The sequence below is a fragment of the Rhinatrema bivittatum genome, chromosome 6 (genome assembly GCF_901001135.1).
Source record: "Rhinatrema bivittatum chromosome 6, aRhiBiv1.1, whole genome shotgun sequence".
In the NCBI taxonomy this organism is placed as follows: Eukaryota; Metazoa; Chordata; class Amphibia; order Gymnophiona; family Rhinatrematidae; genus Rhinatrema; species Rhinatrema bivittatum.
In genome coordinates this window covers 359,169,680-359,194,362 of record NC_042620.1, presented here as the reverse complement: position 1 = coordinate 359,194,362, position 24,683 = coordinate 359,169,680, and the positions used below count along the sequence as shown (strand labels likewise).

The 24,683-nt window shown below is 45.8% G+C and overlaps 1 protein-coding gene across 1 annotated transcript in view; it reads right to left on the bottom strand.

The window, feature by feature from the left end:
- Positions 1-21,707: 21,707 nt before the first annotated feature.
- The window catches only part of STAG2 (stromal antigen 2), a 1,172,735-nt gene continuing 1,169,759 nt past the window's right edge, over positions 21,708-24,683 (bottom strand). The window contains 2 exon segments of the mRNA XM_029607875.1: positions 21,708-23,627; positions 24,114-24,153. Of these exon segments, the coding sequence (XP_029463735.1) occupies positions 24,115-24,153 (39 nt within the window). The 3' untranslated portion in view covers positions 21,708-23,627; position 24,114.

Below are 24,683 nucleotides of genomic sequence, written 5' to 3'. Positions count from 1 at the left end.
GGAACTGCGAGTTCCTGTAGGGGCGAAAGTGTTGAGAGCCCCTGCCCCTAGTTCTTCTGGGGGAGGAGCACTGGCATCATTTACCTCTGTCCTCCGGTAGCTGAGGCACTGGAGATTCGCCCCACTTGCTGGCTAACTTCTTCAATTCGCTTCTGAATAAGAAAGATCCTTTAAAGGGCATCCTTGTGAGATTCGCTTTAGAAGTCGCTCAGCAGACCAATTCCGCAACCGTAACTGTCTTCTGGCCGCCACTACCGAGGCTACTCCTGACTGAGGTCCGCACCAGATGTGAGCTTGCGTCTGTCAGAAAGGCTGCTGCCGGTTCAATTGTTTCACCGATATATATTCCTGAGTTGTTTGCCTCTCTCTCTCTCTAGAGGAGCAAACAGGAACATGTCACCAGTGCGCAGCAGGAAGCAATCTGCAGTGTCATTGCTGTTGTGTCGAAGACTTGCTTAAGGATGGATTCTAATAGTCTATCCTGAGTATCCTTCAATGCAGCCCCCTCCCTCAACGGGAATGGTTGTTCGCTTTGAGATGGCACAGACCATGGCGTCCACTTTCGGAAAACGCATGCGTTCCTTGGTCGCTGGTTCCAGAGGGTATAAGGCTTCCAAGGCCCGACCTCCTTTAAAGTTGGTCTCCGGGGCATCCCACTCCAGGTCAATCAACCCATCAATTCCTGGATGGCTTCCATCATTGGGAAGTAGCATGAGGCTTTACGAAGGGACACCAAGATGGGGTTCTTCCTTGGTTCCGCCAGAGTCTGGGAAACAAGGGCTGGAAGAAGCGAAACATGGTTTGGTATGGTTCCAGGCCTGGAGGGATTTCTCCTTCTTCCAGGGAACCGCCATCATCCGGGTCCCTGTCAGGGAAATTCTTGGTTAGGCGAGGCATGTCTCAAGGCATCCGAGCTGGGCCGGGAGAATCTTGTGCTTCCAGCAGTGGTTGAACCCGGGTCGCAGCCGGGGCTGATTGCGCCTGAACAAAGGCTTGCAGCCCTTGGAAAAATTCTAACCAGAAGAAGGTCCCTGGGTCCATGTTAATCCCAGGGGGAGTCGAAGTAGGGGCCCCTGAGGTGCCCTCTTATGGAGAAGCCATTTCGAAGCTGCATAGATCCGGGGTGCTATCGTATGTAGTGGTTCTGGATCCATCCTCAGTGAGGGACCAGGCTTTGGTCCCCCCTGGGCTTCTTCGCAATGCTGACATAGGCAGGACTCCAGTTCAGGCTGCACGGCTCTGATGTGGCAGGCTGTGCAGAGTGCCCTCTGGGCTTCTTGGACGCCGGCGCCATTGCCTCTATGTCTAGGCGCTCAGGTAATGTGCTTCAAAGTGCACGGACTTATGCGCGTGAGCATTGCATACGTGTGTAGTTGTAAGCACTGCTGTGCATGTAGTTGTGCGTGCGATGTGCACTCAGTTGTGTGCACTATATGCATCCGGTTGTGTGCGCGGTATGAGCGCAGCTGTGCGTGCGTTTATACTGGATGCGCACCAGTTGGGCGCATCGGACGTCCGGCCTGCCCCGCACGTACTGCCGGTCGAGAAGGGAAGATGGTGCCAACACCCCCCAAGCGTAAGATGGCGCCTCCGAGGGTCTCCACGTGAGTGGACCCCTGCACCAGATCGGGGCCCAGCCCAACCAAGGTTGCTCAACCCGTTCGGTGCTCCCTTTTAACCTCGCCGGAAGAAAGAAGGAATCGGTATGGAAATCAGAGCCCTGGAGACCGGAGACCTGAATTTAAAGATTTCTGCTTACCTGGTCTCGGCACTTACCGATCGTGTGCCGGGATGGTCTCCAGCTGCAGGGGGGGAGAGGGCTTGACCTTCACTGCCGCGCTCGGTTGGCACCCGCTGCCTTTCAGTCACTCTGGGGGCTAAGTCCACACCGAAAACCGGCTACCGGACCAAGGCACACCTCTGAGGGATATCGAAAATCACCTCAGGAATTCTCAACTGGGGGAGGGACCCTTAGGTATCACTGCAGGAGAGCAGGGCTTGATCTTCTTTAAGGTAAAACATTTTTTATCTTTGTTGTAATTCTTAAGACTGTTCTAGTGTGTGGGATAGTGTCCGCATCTGCTAGGAGACAGAGAGATACGAAAGAGCTGAGCTCACCACAGGGGTATATCTAGGGTGACGTCAGCTTTAAAATCTGACTCAGTCTCCCATCTGCTAGCAGAGGAGCACATAACCCACTGGGGTCCTGAGTCCATCTGGCTACACGCTAGGAAAATAAATATTTTCTTCTATTTGCCTTAAATGTATTACCTAGTTACTTCATTGCTGTTCCCTAATCTTTTTACTTTTTGAGAAAGTAAACTTATTTACATTTACCTGTTGCACTCCATTCATTTTATAAACCTCTATAATATTTCCCTTATGCCTCATAGGGGAATTGTTTCACCCCCTTTATCATTTTGGTCACCCTTCTCTGTACCTTTTCTAATTCTGCTATATCTTTTTTGAGATGTGGTGACCAACATTGCACATAATACTCAATGTGCGGTTACACCATGGAACGATATGGAGGCATTATGATATTCTCAATTTCATTCTCCATTCCTTTTCTAATAATTCCTAGTATTCTATTTGCGTTCTTGGCTGACACTGCTCACTGAGTTGAGGATATCAACATGTTATCCATGATAATGCCTAGATCTTTTTCCTGGGTGGTGACTTCTAATGTGGAACTTTGCACCTTGTACCTATAATTTGGATTGCTCTTCCTTACATTCATCACTTTGTACTTCTCCACATTAAAGGGTAGATTTTAAAACCCTGCGCGTGTAAATCCCAAGGTTTACACGCGTGGCCAAGCCTTGTGCATGCTGGGCAAATTTTCAGAGGCCCAGCCACGTGTGTAAACCCCGGTAACGTGCACAACTGCTGGGCCTCTTCAAAGGGATGGGCCGGGACATGACAACACCATTGAACACTGTCCCGAAGTCTTCAGCCTGGGGATCTGAAGTTCTAAAACAAAAAAACAAAAAGAAGGTAGGGTCTAGGGAGAGGAGAGGGGAAGAGGAAGGGAGTTTAGGTAGGGGGTAGGAAAATTCCCTCCCTGTCTGCTCCTTAATTGGAGCGGACTGGGAGGGAACCGGTGAAGGCCCGAATGTGTCGCCGTGGAGGTTGCATTAATTCTCCCTCCCTTACACACGCAAATTATAAAATCCAGTGCGCATGTGCGTGTGGCCATTGGATTTTACAACATGCGCACATGTTATAAAATTGGCGCATCCATGTGTACGCGCCGGGAAGCACGCGTTTTAAATTCTACTCCTAAATGTTATCTCCCATTTGGACGCCCAGTCTCCCAGTCTTGCAAGGACCTCTCTTGCAATTTCTCATAATACTCTGTCATCAACAAATTTGATCATGTTACTTGCTGTCATCTCTAGGTTATTTATAAATGTTAAAAATCAGTGGTCCCAGTACAAATCCCTGGGACACTCCACTATTCCCCTTTCTGCAGTGAGAAAATTGACCATTTAGCCATATTCTGTTTTCTGTCTTTTAATCAGTTCTCAATTCAAAATATAAAATTACCATCTATCTCATGACATTTTCATTTCCTCAAGTCTCTCTCATGAGGTACTTTGTCAAACACGTTTTGAAAATCTAGTTACACTGTATCAACTGGCTCACTTTTATCCATATCTTTATGCCTTAAAAAAAAAAATAGCAGATTGGAGAGGCAAGACTTCCCCTTAGCTAAATACATGTTGGCTTTGTCTCATTAAACTAGGACTATCTATATGTTCAGTAATTTTGTTCTTTTTAATAGGTTTTCCTAGCATTGACATCAGGCTCACCGATATGTAGTTTCCTGGATCACCTCGGAACCTTTTTAAAAAACTGGCGTTATATTGTCTATCCACCAATCTTCAGGTACTGTAGCTGATTTTTATGATAGTTGCTCATGCTCACAAGTCCTGGAGCCCTGGAATCTGAGGCAAGATGACTCAGACCTTCTTTTGAGAAAAGAGCTGCTTTACCTGAACACAATCTGGAATCTTGATAGCTGATTGGAGACCTGGTCTAGAGTCAGGATGGAAAAACAGAAGGTCTGGCATGGTCGGATATCCTAGATTAGATCCACATTCACATGCCACTCTTGTGCATCTTCCTGAAGCCTGATGCTGATATCTATTCAAATCTACAGGTGTCAATGAGAATAGCAGTGTTTCTCAACGTTATGTCAAATGTATTCCAGATCAATTTGACTAGATGCATCTCATACTACTCCCCTCCTCTGTCTATAGAAGAGGAAAATTTCTCATTTCACTTGGAGAAAAGTTTACACTTTATTCTAGAGGATGTTGCAAGTAGCTGATTATGCAGATCTAGTAATTAGTTATGTAAGAAAACAACATAATATTCTGAAAAAGAAAATGCTTCCCAAAAATGTGCAGAGTCTTAGGCTAATGGTGGGGCAGATGCATGCATCTTAGGCTTACTGGACTATGCTCTAGTGAGATAACATAGTAGATGATAGCAGATAAGAAAGAATTAGCCCACCCAGTCTACCTAGTTATTTTCTTCTCATTCTCTACTACTCTGCTTACAGCATAAAATTCATATGCTTAAACCAACATAGGGCCCCCAATGTCTTTCAGTCAATCTCTCAACCCTGTCCTACTACTACCCTTGTATCTATCCAATACATTGGAGAAATTACTTACCTGATAATTTTGTTTTCCTGAGTGTAGACAGATGGACTCAGGACCAATGGGTATAGTGTACTCCTGTTAGCAGTTGGAGATGGATAAGATTTCAATCTGACGTCAGCTCCTAGTACATATACCCCTGCAGGAAGTGCAGCTCTTCAGTATTCTCCTCGAAAAGCATTGTGGATATATGTGTGACTGACTGATTGATTAACTTCATAATATGATTAACTTAAATAACTTCATAACTTGTTAGAACATTTAAAACATGATTAACTTGATTAACTTGAACTGGTTGATTGACTATAGCTGGAGAGACCGCCAGTGTACTCAACTGGAAAGCGTCGACACCCGGCAGGGTGGATGCCCTAGGTAGATGAAAACATGGCTTACCCTTGATTCATTGACAAAAAAACCATGTATAACGGCAGCAAGGGTGGGATGCTGAGTCCATCTGTCTACACTAAGGAAAACAAAATTATCAGGTAAGTAATTTCTCCATTTCCTAGCATGTAGCAGATGGACTCAGGACCAATGGGATGTATAAAAGCTACTCCCGAACCGGGTGGGAGGCTGCCCGTGGTCCACTTAGAATTGCCCTTGCAAATGCCGTGTCCTCCTGAGCCTGCACATCCAGACGGTAGAATCTGGAGAAGGTATGGATGGAGGACCACGTTGCCGCCCTGCAGATCTTGGCAGGTGACAACATTCTAGTTTCTGCCCAGGATACTGCCTGGGCTCTGGTAGAATGGGCCTTGACCTGTAGAGGTGGAGGTTTTCCGGCTTCTACGTAGGCCGCCTTGATGACTTCTTTGATCCAGCGGGCAATGGTTGCCTGCGAGGCTGCTTCTCCTTGCCTCTTTCCGCTGTGAAGGACGAAAAGGTGGTCCGTCTTTCGTACTAGTTCCGCCATTTCCAGGTATCTGGATAGGAGTCTGCCGATGTTGAGGTGGCATAGACTACGGGCTTCTTCCGAATTCTTCAAGCCATCCATCGTTGGTAGTGAGATGGTTTGGTTAAGGTGGAAGTGGGAGACCACTTTGGGAAGGAAGGAGGGCACCGTGCATAGTTGGATGGACCCCAGGGTGAGTCTGAAGAACGGCTCACGGCAGGACAGTGCTTCTAGTTCCGAGATGCGGTGGGCCGAACACACGGCTAGAAAGAACACAGTCTTTAATGTTAAGAGATGGAGAGACAGGCCTTGGAGGGGTCTGAAGGCGGATCCCGCTAGAAACTCCAAGACGAGGTTGAGGTTCCATAGAGGTACTGGCCACTTTAGTGGTGGGCGGATACTCCTTTCAGGAAGCGTGATACATCTGGGTGCGAAGCTATGCTGTTGCCCTCGCTCCCAGAGCCGTAGCATGACAATGCTGTCACTTGTACCTTGATGGAGTTGAGGGACAGACCCTTCTGTAGTCCATTCTGTAAGAATTCCAGGATAACGGGGACATTGGAGGAGTGTGGCTTGACGTGGTCTTCGCACCAGGCCTCAAAGACTCTCCAGATCCTTATGTACGTTAGAGATGTGGAGAACTTGCGTGCTCGGAGGAGAGTTATCTATTACCGCCCCCGAATATCCGCTCTCTCTCAGGCGGGCCCTCTCAATGGCCAGACTGTAAGAGAGAATTGAGCTGGGTCCTCGTGAAGGATCGGACCTTGTTGTAGTAGGTCTCTGTGTGGGGGCAGGGGTAGTGGATTCCCTGCCAGTAGTCTTCTCATGTCTGCGTACCAGGGTCTTCTTGGCCAATCTGGAGCCACCAGAAGAATTAGACCCCTGTGTCGCTATATCTTGTGTATGATTGCTCCCAGCAAGGGCCACGGCGGGAAGGCGTATAGCAGGGTCCCCGGTGGTCATGTCTGTACCAGGACATCGATCCCCTGGGACTGCGGATCCCCGCCTGCGGTTGAAGTATCTGGGTACATGAGCGTTGGATCTGCTTGCTAGAAGGTCCATGTCTGGGGTCCCCCACCGATTCACTATCATATGGAAGGCTGTGGACGACAGCTTCCATGCTCCTGGGTTTAGACTTTCCCTGCTGAAGAAGTCTGCCGTGATGTTGTCTTTCCTGGCTATGTGGACGGCGGAGATCTCCTGGAGATTTGCTTCCGCCCACGCCATCAGGGGGTCTATTTCCAGGGACACCTGTTGGCTTCTGGTTCCGCCCTGTCAGTTGATGTAGGCCACAGTCGTGGCGTTGTCTGACATCACCGTGACCGCTTTGTCTCGGAGTCTGTGGGCGAACCGCAGGCAGGCTAATCTGACTGCCCGCGCTTCTAGGCGATTGATGTTCCATCCCGCCTCTTCTGCGTTCCACCGTCCTTGGGTGGTTAACTCTTTGCAGTGTGCTCCCCATCTGTGTAGACTGGCATCTGTGGTGAGCAGGGTCCAGTTTGGGGAGGATAGTCTTGATCCCCGGCTCATGTGGCTGGTCTGCAGCCACCACCGTAGTTGGGTCCGGATTCTGCCCGGGAGTGGTAGACATACGGTGTAGTTCTGGGACCGTGGGATCCACTGTGATATAAGTGAGCGTTGTAGGGGCCTCATGTGGGCTTGCGCCCATGGCACCACTTCCAGTGTGGATACCATCAGCCCGAGGACTTGCAAGTAGTCCCATGCTGTGGGACGAGGAACGCTCAGCAAGGTCTGCAGTCGGTTCCGTAGTTTTGATCTCCTTGTGGGGGTCAAGCTGACCTAGTCTTCCTTGGTGTCAAATTGGACTCCTAGGTATTCCAGCGACTGTGAGGGCTGTAGGGAGCTTTTGTTTGTGTTGACCACCCATCCTAGGCTTTCCAGCAGTGTTATCACTCTGCTGGCTGCTTGGTGGCTTTCCTCCGGTGACTTTGCTCTGATCAGCCAATCATCTAGGTAAGGGTGAACGAGGGTTCCTTCCTTCCTCAGTGTTGCCGCTAACACTACTATTACCTTGGCGAATGTCCGGAGTGCTGTGGCTAACCCAAAGGGTAGTGCCCGGAACTGATAGTGACGATTCAGGACCTTGAAGCGTAGGTAGCGCTGGTGCTCCTGATGAATTGGGATGTGTAAGTAGGCCTCCGAAAGATCCAGGGATGTGAGGAACTCTCCCGGTTATATTGCGCGTATGACGGATCGTAGGGTTTCCATGCGGAAGCGGGGGATCCGTAGGTGGCGGTTGACCGACTTGAGGTCCAGGATAGGGCTGAATGTACCCTCTTTCTTGGGTACAACAAAGTAGATGGAGTAATGTCCAATATTCATTTCCTGTGTAGGCACTGGGGTTATGGCCTCGAGGGCCAGGAGTCTGGATAGAGTAGCTTCCACTGCTGCCATCTTGAGGAGGTCGTGGCAGGGGGATTCCACCAACCTGTCCAGAGGGGTTCGAAGGAAATCCAGGTAGTACCCCTCCCGGATGATGGCTAGGACCCACTTATCCAAAGCTATCTCGCCCCATCTGCGGTAGAATAGGGCTAGTCTGCCCCCCTAGCGCTTCTTCCCTTGGATGGGTCGGCTGATTCTCATTGTGGGGCGCGGCTGGGGCCTGTCCCCGAGCTGGCTCCCCTCTTGTTGTGCTTGGTCCGAAAGGACTGGTTCCTGCCTGTAGGGCGGGGTGCTTGATAGTTGCTCTTGTAGGGGTTGAAGCACTGTGAGCTTCTGCCCCTGGCGGACCTGTGGAAGGGACGCTGGTTTCTCTTCGTCCTGTCTTCCGGCAGGCGTGGTAATGGGGAGTCGCCCCATTTGTTGGCCAGTTTCTCTAGTTCGCTGTCGAACAGGAGGGATCCTTTGAAGGGCATCCTTGTGAGGCATGTCTTGGAAGAGGCGTCAGCCGACCAATTTCGAAGCCAGAGTTGTCTCCTGGCCGCCACTGCGGACGACACTCCTCTGGCTGCCATGCGCACTAGATCGGAGGCAGCGTCAGTGAGGAATGATACTGCTGGTTCCATGTCTTCTCCCGGAGTGTTGTTCTTGGCTTGTGATAGGCAGGCACGTGTCACCACGGTGCAGCAGGCCGCAATCTGCAGTGACATGGCTGCAACTTCAAATGACTGTTTTAGGATGGCTTCCAGGCGCCGGTCATGTGCATCCTTGAGCGCCGCTCCTCCCTCCACTGGGATGGTAGTGCACTTGACGACCGCGCAGACTATGGCGTCCACTCTAGGGCATGCCAGAAACTCCTTGGTTGCTGGGTCCAGGGGGTACATGGCCGCCAAGGCTCGTCCCCCTTTGAATGTGGACTTCGGGGTATTCCATTCCAGGTCAATTAGCTGTTGGGTCGCCTGTAAGAGAGGAAAATGGCGAGATGTCTGGCGAAGGCCCTCCAGCAGGGGGTTCGTTCTAGGTTCCCCCGAGGTGCCTTGGCCTGGGATAGCGAGTTCCGTTAGATATTGAGATACGAGGTCCGGGAGCTCGTCCTTTGTGAAGAAGCGTCTCATGGTTTGGTGTGGCTCTGTCCCCGAGAGAAGTTCCCCTTCCTCCAGGGGCTCAACTTCCTCTTTGGAGAAATCTGTGTCCCCGTAGCTGGGGGTTCTGGGTGGTGGGAGCCTGTGCCTAGGCCTCGAGGGTCCTGGGGCATGAGGGTCCTCCGGAGGAGCATGTGGCTGATCAGCCAGAGGTGCAGTTTGCATCTTGACAAAGACGTGAATCCCCTTGAATAACTCCACCCAAGATATCGACGCAGGGTCTAAGTTGAGGGGCACAGGTTCTCTGGGGGTCCCCGTCTGTGGGGGGACCCACTGGGGCCTGCTAGGTCCGGGGTACCCCCTGAGGAGCTAGCACTGGGCGGGACTGGCCCTGACCTGGATCTCCCAGGGCCTCCTCACAGTGTGCGCACAGGGCGTCGGCCTCCTTGCTCTGTGCGGCTCTGATGTGGCATGCAGGGCAGAGGCCTTGAGCTTTTATTCCTGCTTCTGGAGGTGCCATGTCTGTGGACGCGTAAGCTCTTGTGCGCTCCAGTGCGCCTGAGATGTGGACGCAGATATGTGCGTGCAACTTATGCGCACAAGATTTTATGTGCGCATAAGTTTATGCACACAAGGATTTTTGTTCCGATTGGTGCTCCTCCTCGATCCTCCAGGATTCAAACAGTAGATTTCCACCTTACCTTGTCTTCGGCGCTTCCCGGTTTTGTTCCGGGCGGTCTCTGGCTGCGGGGGGAGAGGGCCAATACCTTCACCGCCGCGCTCGAGGGGTGCACCCGCTGCCTCTCAGCCACGCCCGAGCATCGGGGGCTAGGTCCTCACCACGATTTGGCCACCGGACCGAGGCTCACCTCTGAGGGACCACGGAAATCACCTTGGGAATCTCAACTGAGGGAGGGACCCAAGGGTTTCACCGCAGGAGAGCAGGGCTCGTCTTCAGGTAGGTTTTTCCCCTTTAATTTTGGTTTTCTTCTTTGGATTTGGTTCAAATGCTGCGAGAGCATGAGATAGTCCCTAACTGCTATGGAGACGGAAAATACTGAAGAGCTGCACTTCCTGCAGGGGTATATGTACTAGGAGCTGACGTCAGATTGAAATCTGATCTGTCTCCAACTGCTAACAGGAGTACACTATACCCATTGGACCTGAGTCCATCTGCTACACACTAGGAAATTAAATTTTGATACAGCTCTGGCCTTCAGCACCTCCACTGGTAAGTCATTCCAGGTATGTACAACCTTCTCAACAAGTTAGTCATGTTTAATCTGAGTCTAACATAGATGAAGTTGACTGACTGGCCCATCCAGTCTGTCTGGCTACTATCATACTCTGCTATGGATATAACTCAGCTATCAGCCACAGAAGTATGAATCTACAGAATATCGCTCCTTATCCAAGTCATTTTGTGTCATTGCCCTCTGATTCTTACATGTCCAAAACGTAATCCAACATCCAGGAACTCCGCCCTCCTCCGCATTGCCTTACCACCAAGCTTTGAAACAGATAGATGATGCAGAAAAGCACCACTTGGCACACCCAGTCTACCTATTTGTGTCTGCCTACAAAGCAGTTACAGCTCTCATGATCTACGATATTTTCCATTTCCGTGCTGCTAAGGTCCCTTATGTCTATCTCATTCATGCTTCAATTCTACCTCTGTTTTTGGGCTCCTATAACTTCTGCTGGAAATCTGTTAGGTATCCACCATCTTTCTCAGTGAAAAAAATAGATTATCTCACAATCCTTTTGAGCTTCACTTTCTCTTCAATTTCATATAACAACCACTTATCTTTGAGCTTTTGTTCTATGAAAATTATGTTTTGGTACTTTATTGCTAGATATTTGAAGGTTTGTATCCCATCTCCCCTTCACCTTCTTTCTTCTAGACAGCACATCTTTAGTTTCTTCAGTCTCCATATCTGTGGTTTAGAGAACATGTCATATACCATTTTGGTGGCCCTCCTTTGACTCGCCTGTATCTTGTCAAAGTCCTTTTGTAGATATCTCCAGAACTTAACACAGTACTCAATGTAGGTCTCAGACCTGTAGAAGTATTATTTCCCTCTTTCTGCTAGCGATACCTTTCTCACACTGACTGGCTACACTTTGAAGTCAAAGAACCAGAATGACAAAAGTTAGAAAACTGCCAAGGCAGAGATAATTCCTAGATATAAAAATTTAGTTTACACATTTGTAAGATCTTAGGAGAAATATACCACTCCAGTAATAAACAGGATTATGTACAACAGGCTGTTACAACTGGATACTGTAGTACACCAAATATTCTCATGAGAGGTTTAATCTTTTATGAGTACTTTCAAAGTTTGGGCCTTAGAAATAACATAATAGTTACTGGGATAATCTTAATACATTCAAAAAAAAAATCTAGCTACTGTGGACTAAAGGAAGAAGAAATTACTACTTACCTTATAATTTCCTTTCCTCTAAAGAGGGCAGCTCAATTCCCATGAGTGAGTTATGCACCTCTACCAGCAAATGGAGACAGAGTGAAAGCTTGATGTCACAGTTAAACAGCACTAAGCCCAACATCAGCCAGCATTCTCAGAAAAAGCAAATTGTGGACAAACTTAATAATCACTAAGTATAATCAATCAGCCACTCATGCTTCCAACCAATAAGGAACACCAAGCTCAATCAATCATTAAACTGAGAGCTGGTTAAGCCACTTACCAATATTCAAACGAAGAGCAGGAATAACACCATGCAATGTCTGCAACTGAAAGGCAAACTAAAGGCAAAAATCGGCAGTCAAGAGTGGGTCGGGGATTGGCCTGCTCTTTTTAAAGGAAAGGAAATTAGTCATTTCTCCTTTCTCTACACTCGGGCAGGCCAGTCCCCACGAGTGGGATGTACCAAAGCTACTCCCGATCAGGGTGGGAGGTGCCCGTAGTCCAATGAACACTGCCTGAATGACACAGCGTTCACCGCGAGCATGAACATCCAAGCGGTAATGCTGGGAAAAGGTGTGTAAGGATGACCACATTGGCACCTGGCAAATCTCGACAGAAGACAATTGAATTTCTGCCCACGGTAATGCCTGAGCCCTCATGGAATGCGATCTAATCTGCTTCAGCAAAGGAACTTCAGCATCCACATAAGCGCCAATATTACTTCATTAACCCAATGGGCCATAGACGCCCGCGTCGCCAGCTCACCCTGTTTACTGCCACCGTGGAGCACAAACAGGCGATCAGATTTAGTAATGTCTAAGTACTGTAGCAAATGACGCCTGACAGATGCAAAAAAGGTAATACTCACTCTCATCTCTATCCTTGTCCAAGGATTCAAATGAAATTCCAAAACCACTTTTGACAAAAAAACAGTAGGCACAGTCCGAAGCTGTACTGCTCCCAGAGTCATATGTAGAAAAAGCTCAAGGCAAGAGAGAGCTTGCAGCTCGGAAACCCAATGTGCAAAACAGATTACCACCAGCAAAACTGACTTCAAGGCAAGGAGCCACAAGGAAAGGCCATGCAGTAGCTGAAAGGTCAGACCCGCCAAGAAATTCAGGACCAGATTAAGGTTCCACAGAGGCACTGGCAATCGCAAGGGAAGATGAAGATGCTTAATTCCCTTCAAAAACCGGGACACATTGGGATGGAAAGACAGAGGTCTACCACTGACTCGCCTCCTACAGCAAGCAAGGGCTGCCACTTGAAGGTTCAAGTGGCAGCCATTCCTGTAATCCTTCCTGTAAAATTTTCAAAATCAATGGAATATCCACTTTGTGAGGCTGAGAACCTTGCTCCATACACCAGGCCTCGAAAATCTGCCAAACTCTCACATAGGCCAGAGCAAAGGGGAAATCACAGCAGGTGAATAACCATGCCTCAACAACCTAGCCCTTTTAAATGCAAGACAAAATTGACCCAGATCTTTGTAAAGAATGGGTCCCTGCCTCAACAGATCCTTCAGAGGAGGCAGTTGGAAGGAATTTCCCACTAGCAGTCTCTGCAGAATGGCATTCCATGGCCTCTTGGGACAATCCGTAGCTACGAAAAGTATGGTGTTGGCCTGACTTGCAATTTTCCGAATGATCCTGCCTATCAGAGGCCAGGGAGGGAAGGTATACCGTAGGCTGCCCCTCGGCCACACTGCCACAGTCACATTGATGCCCAGCACTTTCAGAATACATCTGCAACTAAAAAAACGTGCAAGTTTCGCATTGTCGGAAGTCACCAACAAGTCTAGCTATGAGAAGCCCCAGCTCTCCACTGTGAGCTGAAAGGCTTTGTCTGCTAACTCCCAGTCTCCTAGGTCCAATTTCTTCCTACTGAGAAAGGCGACTCCCTCACATTGTCCTTTCTGGCCATGTGGGAAGCGGATATGTCTAGGATACGCTGCTCCACCCAGAGCATGAGCGCATCTATCTCCTCAGACACCTGACCTCTAGTGCCACCCTGATGATTGATGCAGACCACTGTTGTTGCATTGTCCAACATTATTCGGACAGTCCGAGCCTCTAGATGCTCGGTGAAATGCAAGCACGCCAGCAGTACCACCCATGCTTCCAATCGGTTGATGCTCCACTGCCATTCCTTGGCATTCCAGTGACCTTGCACCAGCAACTCTTAATAGCGAGCCATCCAACACAGGGGGCTTGCATCCATCATGGGCACTAACCAATCTGGCATCTCCAAGGAAACACCCTTCTGGAGATGATCCACCTGCAACCATAATTGCAATTATATGTTCACTTCCAATGGGAAGAGAAGCCTTACTGCATAGTCCAGCACCTGCGGACTCCAGCGGGAAAACAACATCTGTTAAAGAGGCCCCATATGCACTCTTGCCCAGGGAACAACTTCCAATGAGGCTGTCATTAAACCAAGGACATGAAGATAAGATCACACTGTCAGACGATTTGTCCATATTTGGGTTTGAACTTGAGAGATCAACTTTTGAATTTGATTCGTTGGCAGAAACATTCTTCCCTACTTCGTATCGAAATGAACACGAGATACTTCAGTGTCTGGGACAGCTGTAAATTGCTCTTGGACAAGTTCATCAATCAGCCTAGATCCATAGAAACATAGAAATGACGGCAGAAGAAGACCAAACGGCCCATCCAGTCTGCCCAGCAAGCTTCACACATTTTTTTTCTCATACTTATCTGTTTCTCTTAGCTCTTTGGTTCTATTTCCCTTCCACCCCCACCATTAATGTAGAGAGCAGTGATGGAGCTGCATTCAAGTGAAATATCAAGCTTGATTAGTTAGGGGTAGTAACCGCCGCAATAAGCAAGCTACACCCATGCTTATTTGTTTACCCAGACTATGTTATTCAGCCCTTATTGGTTGTTTTTCTTCTCCCCTGCCGTTGAAGCAGAGAGCTATGCTGGATATGCGTGAAGTATCAGTTTTTCTTCTCTCCTGCGGTTGAAGCAGAGAGCAATGCTGGATATGCGTGAAGTATTAGTTTTTCTTCTCTCCTGCTGTTGAAGCAGAGAGCTATGCTGGATATGCATGAAGTATTAGTTTTTCTTCTCCCCTGCCGTTGAAGCAGAGAGCTATGCTGGATATGAGTGAAGTATTAGTTTTTCTTCTCTCCTGCTGTTGAAGCAGAGAGCTATGCTGGATATGCGTGAAGTATCAGTTTTTCTTCTCCCCTGCCGTTGAAGCAGAGAGCTATGCATTGAAATTGAAGTATCAGGCTTATTTGGTTTGGGGTAGTAACCGCCGTAACAAGCCAGCTACTCCCCGCTTTGTGAGTGCAAATCCTTTTTTCCAGATTTCCTCTTGCTGTTGAAGCTTAGAGCGATGTTGGAGTCACAGTAACCATGTGTACGTTTATTGAATAAGGGTATTATCTCCAGGCAGTAGCCGTCATTCTGGCGAGTCACCCACTCTTCATTGACGGCCTCTTGACTTTATGGATCCACAGTGTTTATCCCACGCCCCTTTGAAGTCCTTCACAGTTCTGGTCTTTACTACTTCCTCCGGAAGGGCATTCCAGGCATCCACCACCCTCTCCGTGAAGAAATACTTCCTGACATTGGTTCTGAATCTTCCTCCCTGGAGCTTCAAATCATGACCCCTGTATCATATCACCTCTGCTCCTCCTTTCCTCCAGGGTGTACATATTTAGATTCTTCAATCTCTCCTCATAAGTCATTCGATGAAGACCTTCCACCTTTTTGGTCGCCCTTCTCTGGACCGCCTCCATCTTGTCTCTGTCTCTTTGGAGATACGGTCTCCAAAACTGAACACAATACTCCAGGTGAGGTCTCACCAAGAACCTGTACAAGGGGATAATCACTTCCCTTTTCTTGCTCGATATTCCTCTCTCTATGCAGCCCAGCATACTTCTGGCTTTAGCTATCGCCTTATCACATTGTTTCGCTGACTTCAGATCATTAGACACCATCACCCCAAGGTCTCTCTCCTGCTCCGTGCACATCAGCCTTTCTCCCCCCATCGAATACAGTTCATTCGGATTTCCACTCCCCATATGCATGACTCTGCACTTCTTGGCATTGAATCTCAGCTGCCATATCTTCGACCACTCTTCCAGCTTCCTTAAATCCCGTCTCATTCTCTCCACTCCTTCCGGCGTGTCCACTCTGTTGCAGATCTTAGTGTCATCCGCAAAAAGACATACCTTACCTTCTATCCCTTCCGCAATGTCGCTCACAAAGATATTGAAAAGGACCAGTCCCAACACCGATCCCTGCGGTACACCACTTAAAACCGCTTTCTCTTCAGAGAGAGTTCCATTTACCATCACACATTGTCTTCTATCCATCAACCAGTTTGCAATCCAGGCCACCACCTCGGCACTCACTCCTAAGCTTCTCATTTTATTCACCAGTCTCCTGTGCGGGACAGTGTCAAAAGCTTTGCTGAAATCCAAGTAGATGACATTGAGTGCTCTTCCTCGATCCAATTCCTTGGTTACGCAGTCAAAAAAGTCAATCAGATTTGTCTGACAGGATCTTCCAATGGTAAATCCATGCTGCCTCTGGTCCAGCAATTCTCCCGACTGTAGATAGTTCACTATTCTCTCTTTCAACAGTGACTCCATTACTTTTCCCACCACCGAAGTGAGGCTAACCGGTCTGTAGTTACCAGCCTCTTCCCACTCTTGTGAAGCGGGACCACCACCGCTCTCCTCCAATCACTCGGCACCACTCCCGTTTCTAGGGATCTATTGAACAGGTCACACAGCGGACCCGCCAGCACATCTCTGAGCTTCCTCAGTATTCTGGGATGAACTTCATCAGGCCCCATGGCTTTGTCCACGTTCAGTTTCACCAGCTCTTCCCATACATTTTCTACTGTAAATGGAGTTACATCTACTCCATTCCCCTCCAGTTTCTTGTTAACTAGTGACGGTCCTTCTCCAGGGTTCTCTTTAGTGAACACAGAACTGAAGTATTCATTTAATATTTCTGCCATTTCTTCGTCTCTCTCCACACATTGATCCTTTCCACCTTTCAATTTCAATATACCACTTTGAACTTTTCTCTTTTCACCGATGTATCTGAAACATGTTTTGTTACCACTCTTTACCTCCTTGGCAATACTCTCTTCCGCTTGACTTTTTGCCATCTTGATTAATTTCTTTGTCTCCCTCAGTTCTACCAGATATTCTTCTTTGTGCTCCTCCTTTTGGGATCTTTTATATTTCTTGAACGCTGTTCTTTTAGCCTTTATTTTGTCAGCCACCTCCTTTGAGAACCAGACAGGTTTCATGTTTCTTTTGCTTTTCTTTACTTTTCTAACATATAGATTAGTTGCCTTGGTAATTGCTCCTTTTAGATTGGTCCACTGTTGATCCACATCTCTCTCTTTCTCCCAGCCTTTTAGTTCTTCCTCCAGGTACTTCCCCATTTCATCAAAGTCTGTGTTTTTGAACAGCAAAACTTGGGTTTTTGTGCTTCTTTTCCATGTCCTTTTTGTGATATTAAACCATACCGTTTGATGATCACTGGTGCTGAGGTGGGCACCCACCTGGACGTCTGAGACATTATCTCCATTAGTGAGCACTAAGTCGAGTATAGCTCCTTCTCTCATGGGTTCCATTACCATTTGTTTGAACAAAGCTACTTGCAGGGCATCTACTATTTCTCTACTATTATTAGATTCTGCAGATGGGATTCTCCAGTCTACATCTGGCATATTAAAGTCTCCAACGATCACCACTTCTCCTTTCTTTCCTATCCTGTGGATGTCTTCAACCAGATCTCTGTCCAGCTCTTCCTTTTGGTTTGGAGACCTGTAAACCACTCCAATAAAAATGGATGCCCCATCTTTTTTTAAGTCGGCCCATAGTGCTTCTTCATTGCCCCATCTTCCTTGCAGCTCAGATGCTTGGATATTGTTTCTGACATAAAGAGCAAGGAGACCACCTTGCGAGATGTCTGGTGACTTTCTTTCACACTCGACTGGAATCAAGCAGTCTTCCAGATATGGGTGAACTGGGATGCCACCCTTGCGCAAGACTGCCACTACCATCACCATAACCTTGGAGAAGGTCCTGGGTGCAGTGGACAGCCCAAAAGGCAAGGCGTGAAATTGATGTCGACATTACAGAATGGCAAACCTAAGAAAGTGTTGATGTTCCTGACGAATGGGAATACACAGATATGCCTCCGTCAGACCCAGAGATATGAGGTAGTCCCCTGATCATACCGCCCTTATTACAGAGCGTACAGTCTCCATTCGGAAATGGGTGACTCGCAAATGACGACTGATTCCTTTGAGATCCAGGATGGGTAGAAAGGACCCCTCTTTCTTGGGAACGACAAAATAGATGGAATAGCGGCCCATACCTTCTTGCAATTTGGGAACAGGAATTACAGCCTTCAGATCCAATAGTCTTCTCAATGTAGTTTCCACAACTACCCTCTTCTGAGGAGAGTGGCACGGGGAATGTGAAGGAACTCCTCAGCCTAGCCACCCGAATCACTTCTAGGACCCATTGGTCCGATGTGATCTGGACCCACTTCTGAGAAAAGCAAGAAAGGTGGTAACCTAGTTCTTGCAACACAAGGTAAGTCCGCAAACTTTCAGAGGGAAGATCAAGGTGCTCCATCCCCGAAGCCTGCATTCCTCAGAGGTCTTCTGGGGCAAAAGAACTGAGACCTACCAAAGGAACGGGGTCCCTGAGAGGAAGCTCCCTGATAAGGACTAAATTGCTTGAAATCTCAAGAGCGGCCAGTGGCTCGAAAAGGCTGTGAAGCCGGCTTCTTATCTGGCAAATGAGGGACCTGAGCTTCCCCCAATTTATTTGCCATCTTTTCCAACTCACTGCCAAACAAGAGAGAACCCTTGAAAGGCAGTTTGGTGAGACTGGACTTAACTGTGGCCGCACAATTGGTTGGCAGTTTCTGACGTCTAGTCACTATAACGGATGCAACTCCTCTGGCAACAGTGAGAAAAAGGACACAGGCTGCATCAACTAAGGCGGCTGCCCCAGTTCTATTACCACTTCGCCATCCAAAACCATTCCTGCAGACTCATGAGAGAGATGCAAAGTAGCTCGAGCCAGCAGGGAACAAGCAGCAGCGATTTGTAAATTCATCACCATAGCCTCAAAAGCTTAGTTTTTGGGTACTTGCCAGGTTCTTATGGCCTGGATTGGCCACTGTTGAAAACAGGTTGCTGGGCTTGATGGACCCTTAGTCTGACCCAGTATGGCATGTTCTTATGTTCCTTCTATCCTGAGGATTCTATGCAGCTGCACTCCTTCAACAAGTATAGTGGTTCACTGAGTGACAGAAAACACCTTTGGGAAACACAACTGTTTTCTGGCCTGCGGATCCAAGGGATATAAACCCGACAAGGAGAGTCCGCCTTTAAAACTCAACTCTGGTGCAGTCCATTCAAGGTCAATCAACTCTTTAATCGCATCTAGGAGGGGAAAGAAAAAGCTGTGTGGAAGGTGACCAATATGGAAGCCTTCAACCACACACGAAGAGACATGCTGTTTTCAGGGCCTGAGTAATCAGACCCGGCAACTCATCTCTATGAAATAAACGGAGAAGAGTTCAATGTGGCTCTAAATCCAGGGGAATTTCCATGTCCTCAATAGGGGAGCAATCCAAATCATTATCAGTGTCGTCCTGATTCACATCTCTCAACTGTCGTGATTGTTGCGCCACGGCATTTGCATGTGGTGGTGGACACAGGAGGGCCTCAACCATGTGATCCCGATTTAGGAGGCATAACCATCTCTGCAGGACACCCCTGCAGAAATGCTGTAGACCCTGGAAAAATTCCACCCAGGAAAAGGAGAATGGTTCATTCCAGACCCATAGATCCAAACCTGATGAACTGGGAGCGAGACTCTGCAAAGGACATCTCTGTCAGTGGATCAACTGAAGAAGGGGACGCCCCTTGTTGTGTCGCCTCCAGGCCCACTCCCCTCAGAATGAGGGGATGGACCAGCGTCGTCAAAATTAGGAGGCAGCAAATCACCTCGAGCACCCAGGAAGTGCTGACACAGACTCGCAGAAAGCTCCAGCTGTGTCGTCCTTATATGGCGGTTCCATGGCGTGCTGTTAACTCAGTAAGATATGCGCGAAATACACACTCAGTGGACAATTATGCAGCCAGGAATGCGTGTAACTACACACGCTTAAATAGATGCACAATACACGCTCATCCCACGCGCATAACACACGCTCAGCTATGCGCTTAACTGTGCACAAATATAAACACACAATACGTGTACAGGACCATGTGCGAACTACACACACTGTAAGGTGCGCACACCAATAGGCTGCCTAAGTACGCGCACAACAGGAGACGCGGAACTAGGTGCGCAAGTAGGCGTGCATGCAGGCCGTCACACACAAAAAAGCATGCAAAGGACCATTATGGCCACATTGCCAGCGAAAAGGAAGCCTGGAAGCGGAGCCTACCAAAAAAGGCTGCTGAACTCGAGCGTGCGCTGCCACTACACCTCACTAAACTCCATAGAGACGTGAGTGGGGAACATCGAACGCCAACACCGAGAAGGAAACCTGTTAGGAGGAGAGCCTCCCTTAAAATCTTCTCCAAAAAATAAGTTTTCTGTTTTACCTGAGCTCAGCCCTCTCTAGCTGCAAGCAGGAACAGGTCTCCGGCTACAGGGGAGAGGATGAAAAAGTCACTGTTGAGCCTCTCTCAGCCTGCAACCGCTTTTCTTTCTTTCTTAAAGCCCACACCAGAAGTAGTCCACTGGACTCAAGGCTCTCAACTGAGGGAGGGACCCAATGGTATCACCCCAGGAGGCAAGCAGTGCTATTCAATCACTCATCTCTTCAGAAATCATCTGTCTGATGTCGGGGCAGTGCTATATATCTGTGACTTCAGCTTTTACTCCGTCTCCATCTGCTAGTAGAGATGCATAATCCACTCATGGGGAGTGACCTGCCTGACTGCAGAGGAATAAGATTGATCTACTTGGGTCTGTGGCGTGGTGAGTTCTAATAATTTATTTCAGCTAAAATTTCAAATCTTCCTTCAGATTCAAGAATTAGGACTCCAAGTCACTACTGGGATTTTTGAGTTTAACAGAAACCAAGAAATATTGAAAATGTCAACAGAAAAAGAGCACTTAGTCCACCTAGTCTGCCCAATTGTACTTGCCTACTGGATGATCACAAGTCATACTCTGCTGTCTTCTCCCTCCCTCCACCACTAGGATCCATGTGCTTATTCCATGCATGCTTAAACTGTCACTCTTTTGGTGCCTATAACCTCCACCAGAAGTCTGTTACATGCATCTACTACTTTTCTTATTGAAAAAGCATTTTCTTACATTCTTATTGAGCTTCTCTCCATTTAGCTTTATATGACAACTTCATGTCTATGAACTTTACATTCTATGGAAAATGCCACCTTCTAAGTTAAAAACATTTAACAGTATTTTCCATATCTTCTCCGCTTTCTTCCAGAAACTGCATTTTTAACTCCCTTTAAACTGGGCTCTCCCTTTGCCAATATCCTTTTGTAGATGTGGTCTCCCAAACAGACTTAGCGTGGGATTTCAACAAAGTAAGTGGCTCCTGATCTTCTAGAAATCTGCATACAGAATTATTTCAAAGCATTGCTCATTATCCAATTCAAATTCTAGCAAAAACCTGATAACTTTCTAAGGAGGGAATTATGGATATCCAAAATGGCCAAATTCACCACATAACGACTATTAACGAAAGCCACTAAACCAGCCTACATTTGTACCAGATTCCCCCTTTTTCTGGTACAGCAGTTTATAAATTCAAAGTAAACATTCTGGTTAAAGTCATTACACAAATAGCAAAAGGATTCAATCACAGACGTCTGAGGAATTTCTCCCTTATAATCAGACCATTCCTATCCATTCCTCCTTATGTTCTAGTTTTTTTTTTTCTGCTTAGAATCTGTTACAAGATAGTAGAATTGCAAAATATGCGCCACAATCGTAGAGGAAAATGTGGCTCTACAGGCAATAATGTGTTAGTTAAAAGGTCCAAGAAGATTAGATAAAACCTGATGATTGATCTCTGCCTTCCACCTTGAGGGAAGGAAGAATAGGTCTGAAAAGACTTAAAAGGAAGAAAGCACAAATGCATTCCACTGCTTTCACATTTCAGTCTTGTATAGTTAATACCTCCTAGCCTCTCCTATTGTATTTACAAAGATTAAACGTACAACATACAGTAGGTTTATTTTTATTCAAAAAGTTACTGTCTCAAGACATAAATACAAATCAGAAAACAGTACAGAGGACAATAGAATGTGGAGGACAACAGGTTAAGGTAAATATATAAAACATTTTTAGCTGGTTGAAAACAAAGCTGTAAGAACTGCTTTCACAAAAACAATCCTTGAGTAAGAAAAAAAAATCTGTTTAAGTTTAAAATCATATATATATATACACAGTCCTCTCAGCAGTTCTATTAATTGCAGTGGTGTGAAAAATAAAAATATAGGCAGTACTTTCAGACATGAGAATATTAATTTATGGAAAACAAGTTAGACAGACCTGGTATGTTTGTTAGCCCATGACTTATTAAAATAATATATTTTTATCATGACCCTTTAGATAATCTATGGTTTTTGGCTACCACAGCCCAATGTTTATTATGTCTGTATCTAAAAACAAGCTTGTCTAACCTAATTGAAGAGATTTGTGTATTGCAAGCATATTAAGGCATGGAATGATTCAAATAATATACCTCATGATCTGAGAGACAAATGACAAAAAAAATATACATATGTAATATAAGTTAATATTTCCTTAAAAAGGATGTTCTAGCTGCCCAACCCTTGCAAAACACGATGTCAAAATGGCAAACATCCATTTTCTGTTTCAGACTGATCCGTTTGTGAAAGGACACACATGAATTTTAAAGCTTAGCTTTCAAAGATTATTATTTTTTAATGAATTTTCTATTATCCAAACTAATTTACATACAGAGGAAATGTACTGTAACCTGTTAGAAGTATATTTAACCTGGAGACTGCTTGCAAAGACAGATCAATAAAACAATATAAAATACAAATTTAAAAATCATTTTTAAAGCATGAATATTCACGCTTTTTCTATTTTTAAACATTGTTAAACTTTCAATATATTTCTGAAACCTCAATTTTAAGTTGGAATTTAAAAGTAAGAAAAAACTAAACAAACTGCGCAATTATAAAATCAGCACCAATTTTTTATATTTATATATATATAATTTTATTTAAAATTTAGATCCCTATTCCCACACTCTAATAAGCTGTATATTTTTTGTTTAGAATTCTTCAGCAAACATACTACAATAAGCTTCTTTAATTTGGAGACAAAATACAGTGGCACTACTGGAAGGAATTTCACAAGATAATTTTTAAAGGACAAGCAAACTTTCAGGGTTATTAATGGCAAGCATGGTAGTATTTTGATACCTCCTGGCAGTTCACAACTTCTGCTTCTTTCTGAGAAGACTGTTGAAACTTTAAAAAAAAAAGTTTTATTTTAAATACACTGAAAAATTTTAGGTTAAAAACAAAAAAATGCTAATATTCTGCTTGTAGCTTTACTTCTTTCCATAGTAACATTCTTCAAATAAACCTCGCTATATGAAGCATTTCAAATGAAATGCCCAAATTCTCTTCTAAAATTCTGAGATGAGAACTCAGCATACCGGCCATTTCAGTTCATCGATGTAAACATATCCAGCAGAGATCATGATTATTTAGCAGACCCAATAAAGCATTAGGGGTTTAAATCTGTACCAAATTCCTCTCAAATTAGTCTTTGATTAAAAAATAAAAACAAATAAGGGAATACTTTGTGATTTGGAAATAAACTGATATCACATAAATAAAATGTTGATTTAAAAAAATAATGTAGCTTATCCTCAAACTGTTTACTTGTCCTTTACATTTCATTTTTTTAGGCAAACAAAACTGCCCCTCAATGCACTTAATCTTAGTAAGCATGTCATATTCTCCTTAGAGAAAAATCTGTACAGAATTTCACTGTATCTACCACAACGCTGTATTTAAAAATTTCTTCTTCCACTTAGAAAATGACTTCACCACAGATTTAATTGCTGAATTGGTATTAAAACATCGACACCCCAAGGACCTAAAAAGAGAAAGAAAACACAAATTACAAAGAACAGCATGAATGCTACACTGAAATGGATATGAACAGCTTGAAACAGGATGCACATCTGGGACTGCCTGAAATGGACCACATCCAAGGGCTATATGACACAAGTAAATGCTAGTGGGATCCATCTCTCAACAAAATTTTACCAAAACTGGCAAAGGCAGTGTAGCAATGGTTTATCACAATTGGTAATGAAATGCTTAGAACACAAACAAAACTACTTCATAACCACTGTAAGTATTTAATTTTGGATATATTCTCCCAAGCATGCAGCTGTAGCAGCACTGTAACTATGAATTTGCTGCCATCATATGGTAATACTGTGAGTTGCAGATAAAGGCTTTGAAATGTGTTGCAAGCTTCAGAAAGAAATAATAAATGGGAAATGTATGAACATAAAAAAGCTCAATGATTCACTGACAAATCTAGAAGAGAAAAATTATATCTTAAGGTCAATACCTCAGTGGAAATGTAGCCATGATGTTTCTGGAGTTATCTGCTTTAAATAGCAGCAGGTTGGAAGAATAAGAGAGAGAAAGGGAATTGGGATATTAAGATGACTGCAAATTCAGTTTCACTGGCAACACAATGCATGATTTACAGATACCCTTTTTGCTTATGTATGCCTCTATGTTCATTTTGGAGAAATAATATATGAATGAAATTAAGAATCAATTAGTGATAGTGGCACTGTCCAATGTCTGACTGCTAGAATAAAGCTTTATTTATATACAACAGCCATGCTTGAGTTTTTAATTATAGTCTTTAAAATAAAGCAAAGTTGTTTACCTGTCACTTGTGTTCTCTGAAGACAGTAGTTCAGAGTCACACAAGGAGTTCACATGGCAGCACTGAGTGTCAAATGGACATGATTCTTCCACAAGTTTCTAGAAAAGCAATAGCTTTTTACTGCATGTGTGGCAGTTCACGCAGTGGGTTCAGGCTCCCCTCGGTTTCATATATTAAAATTGATTGGGAGAAACAATTCAAAAGGTGGGTGTTTTGTGTGACTTATAAATTGCTATCTTC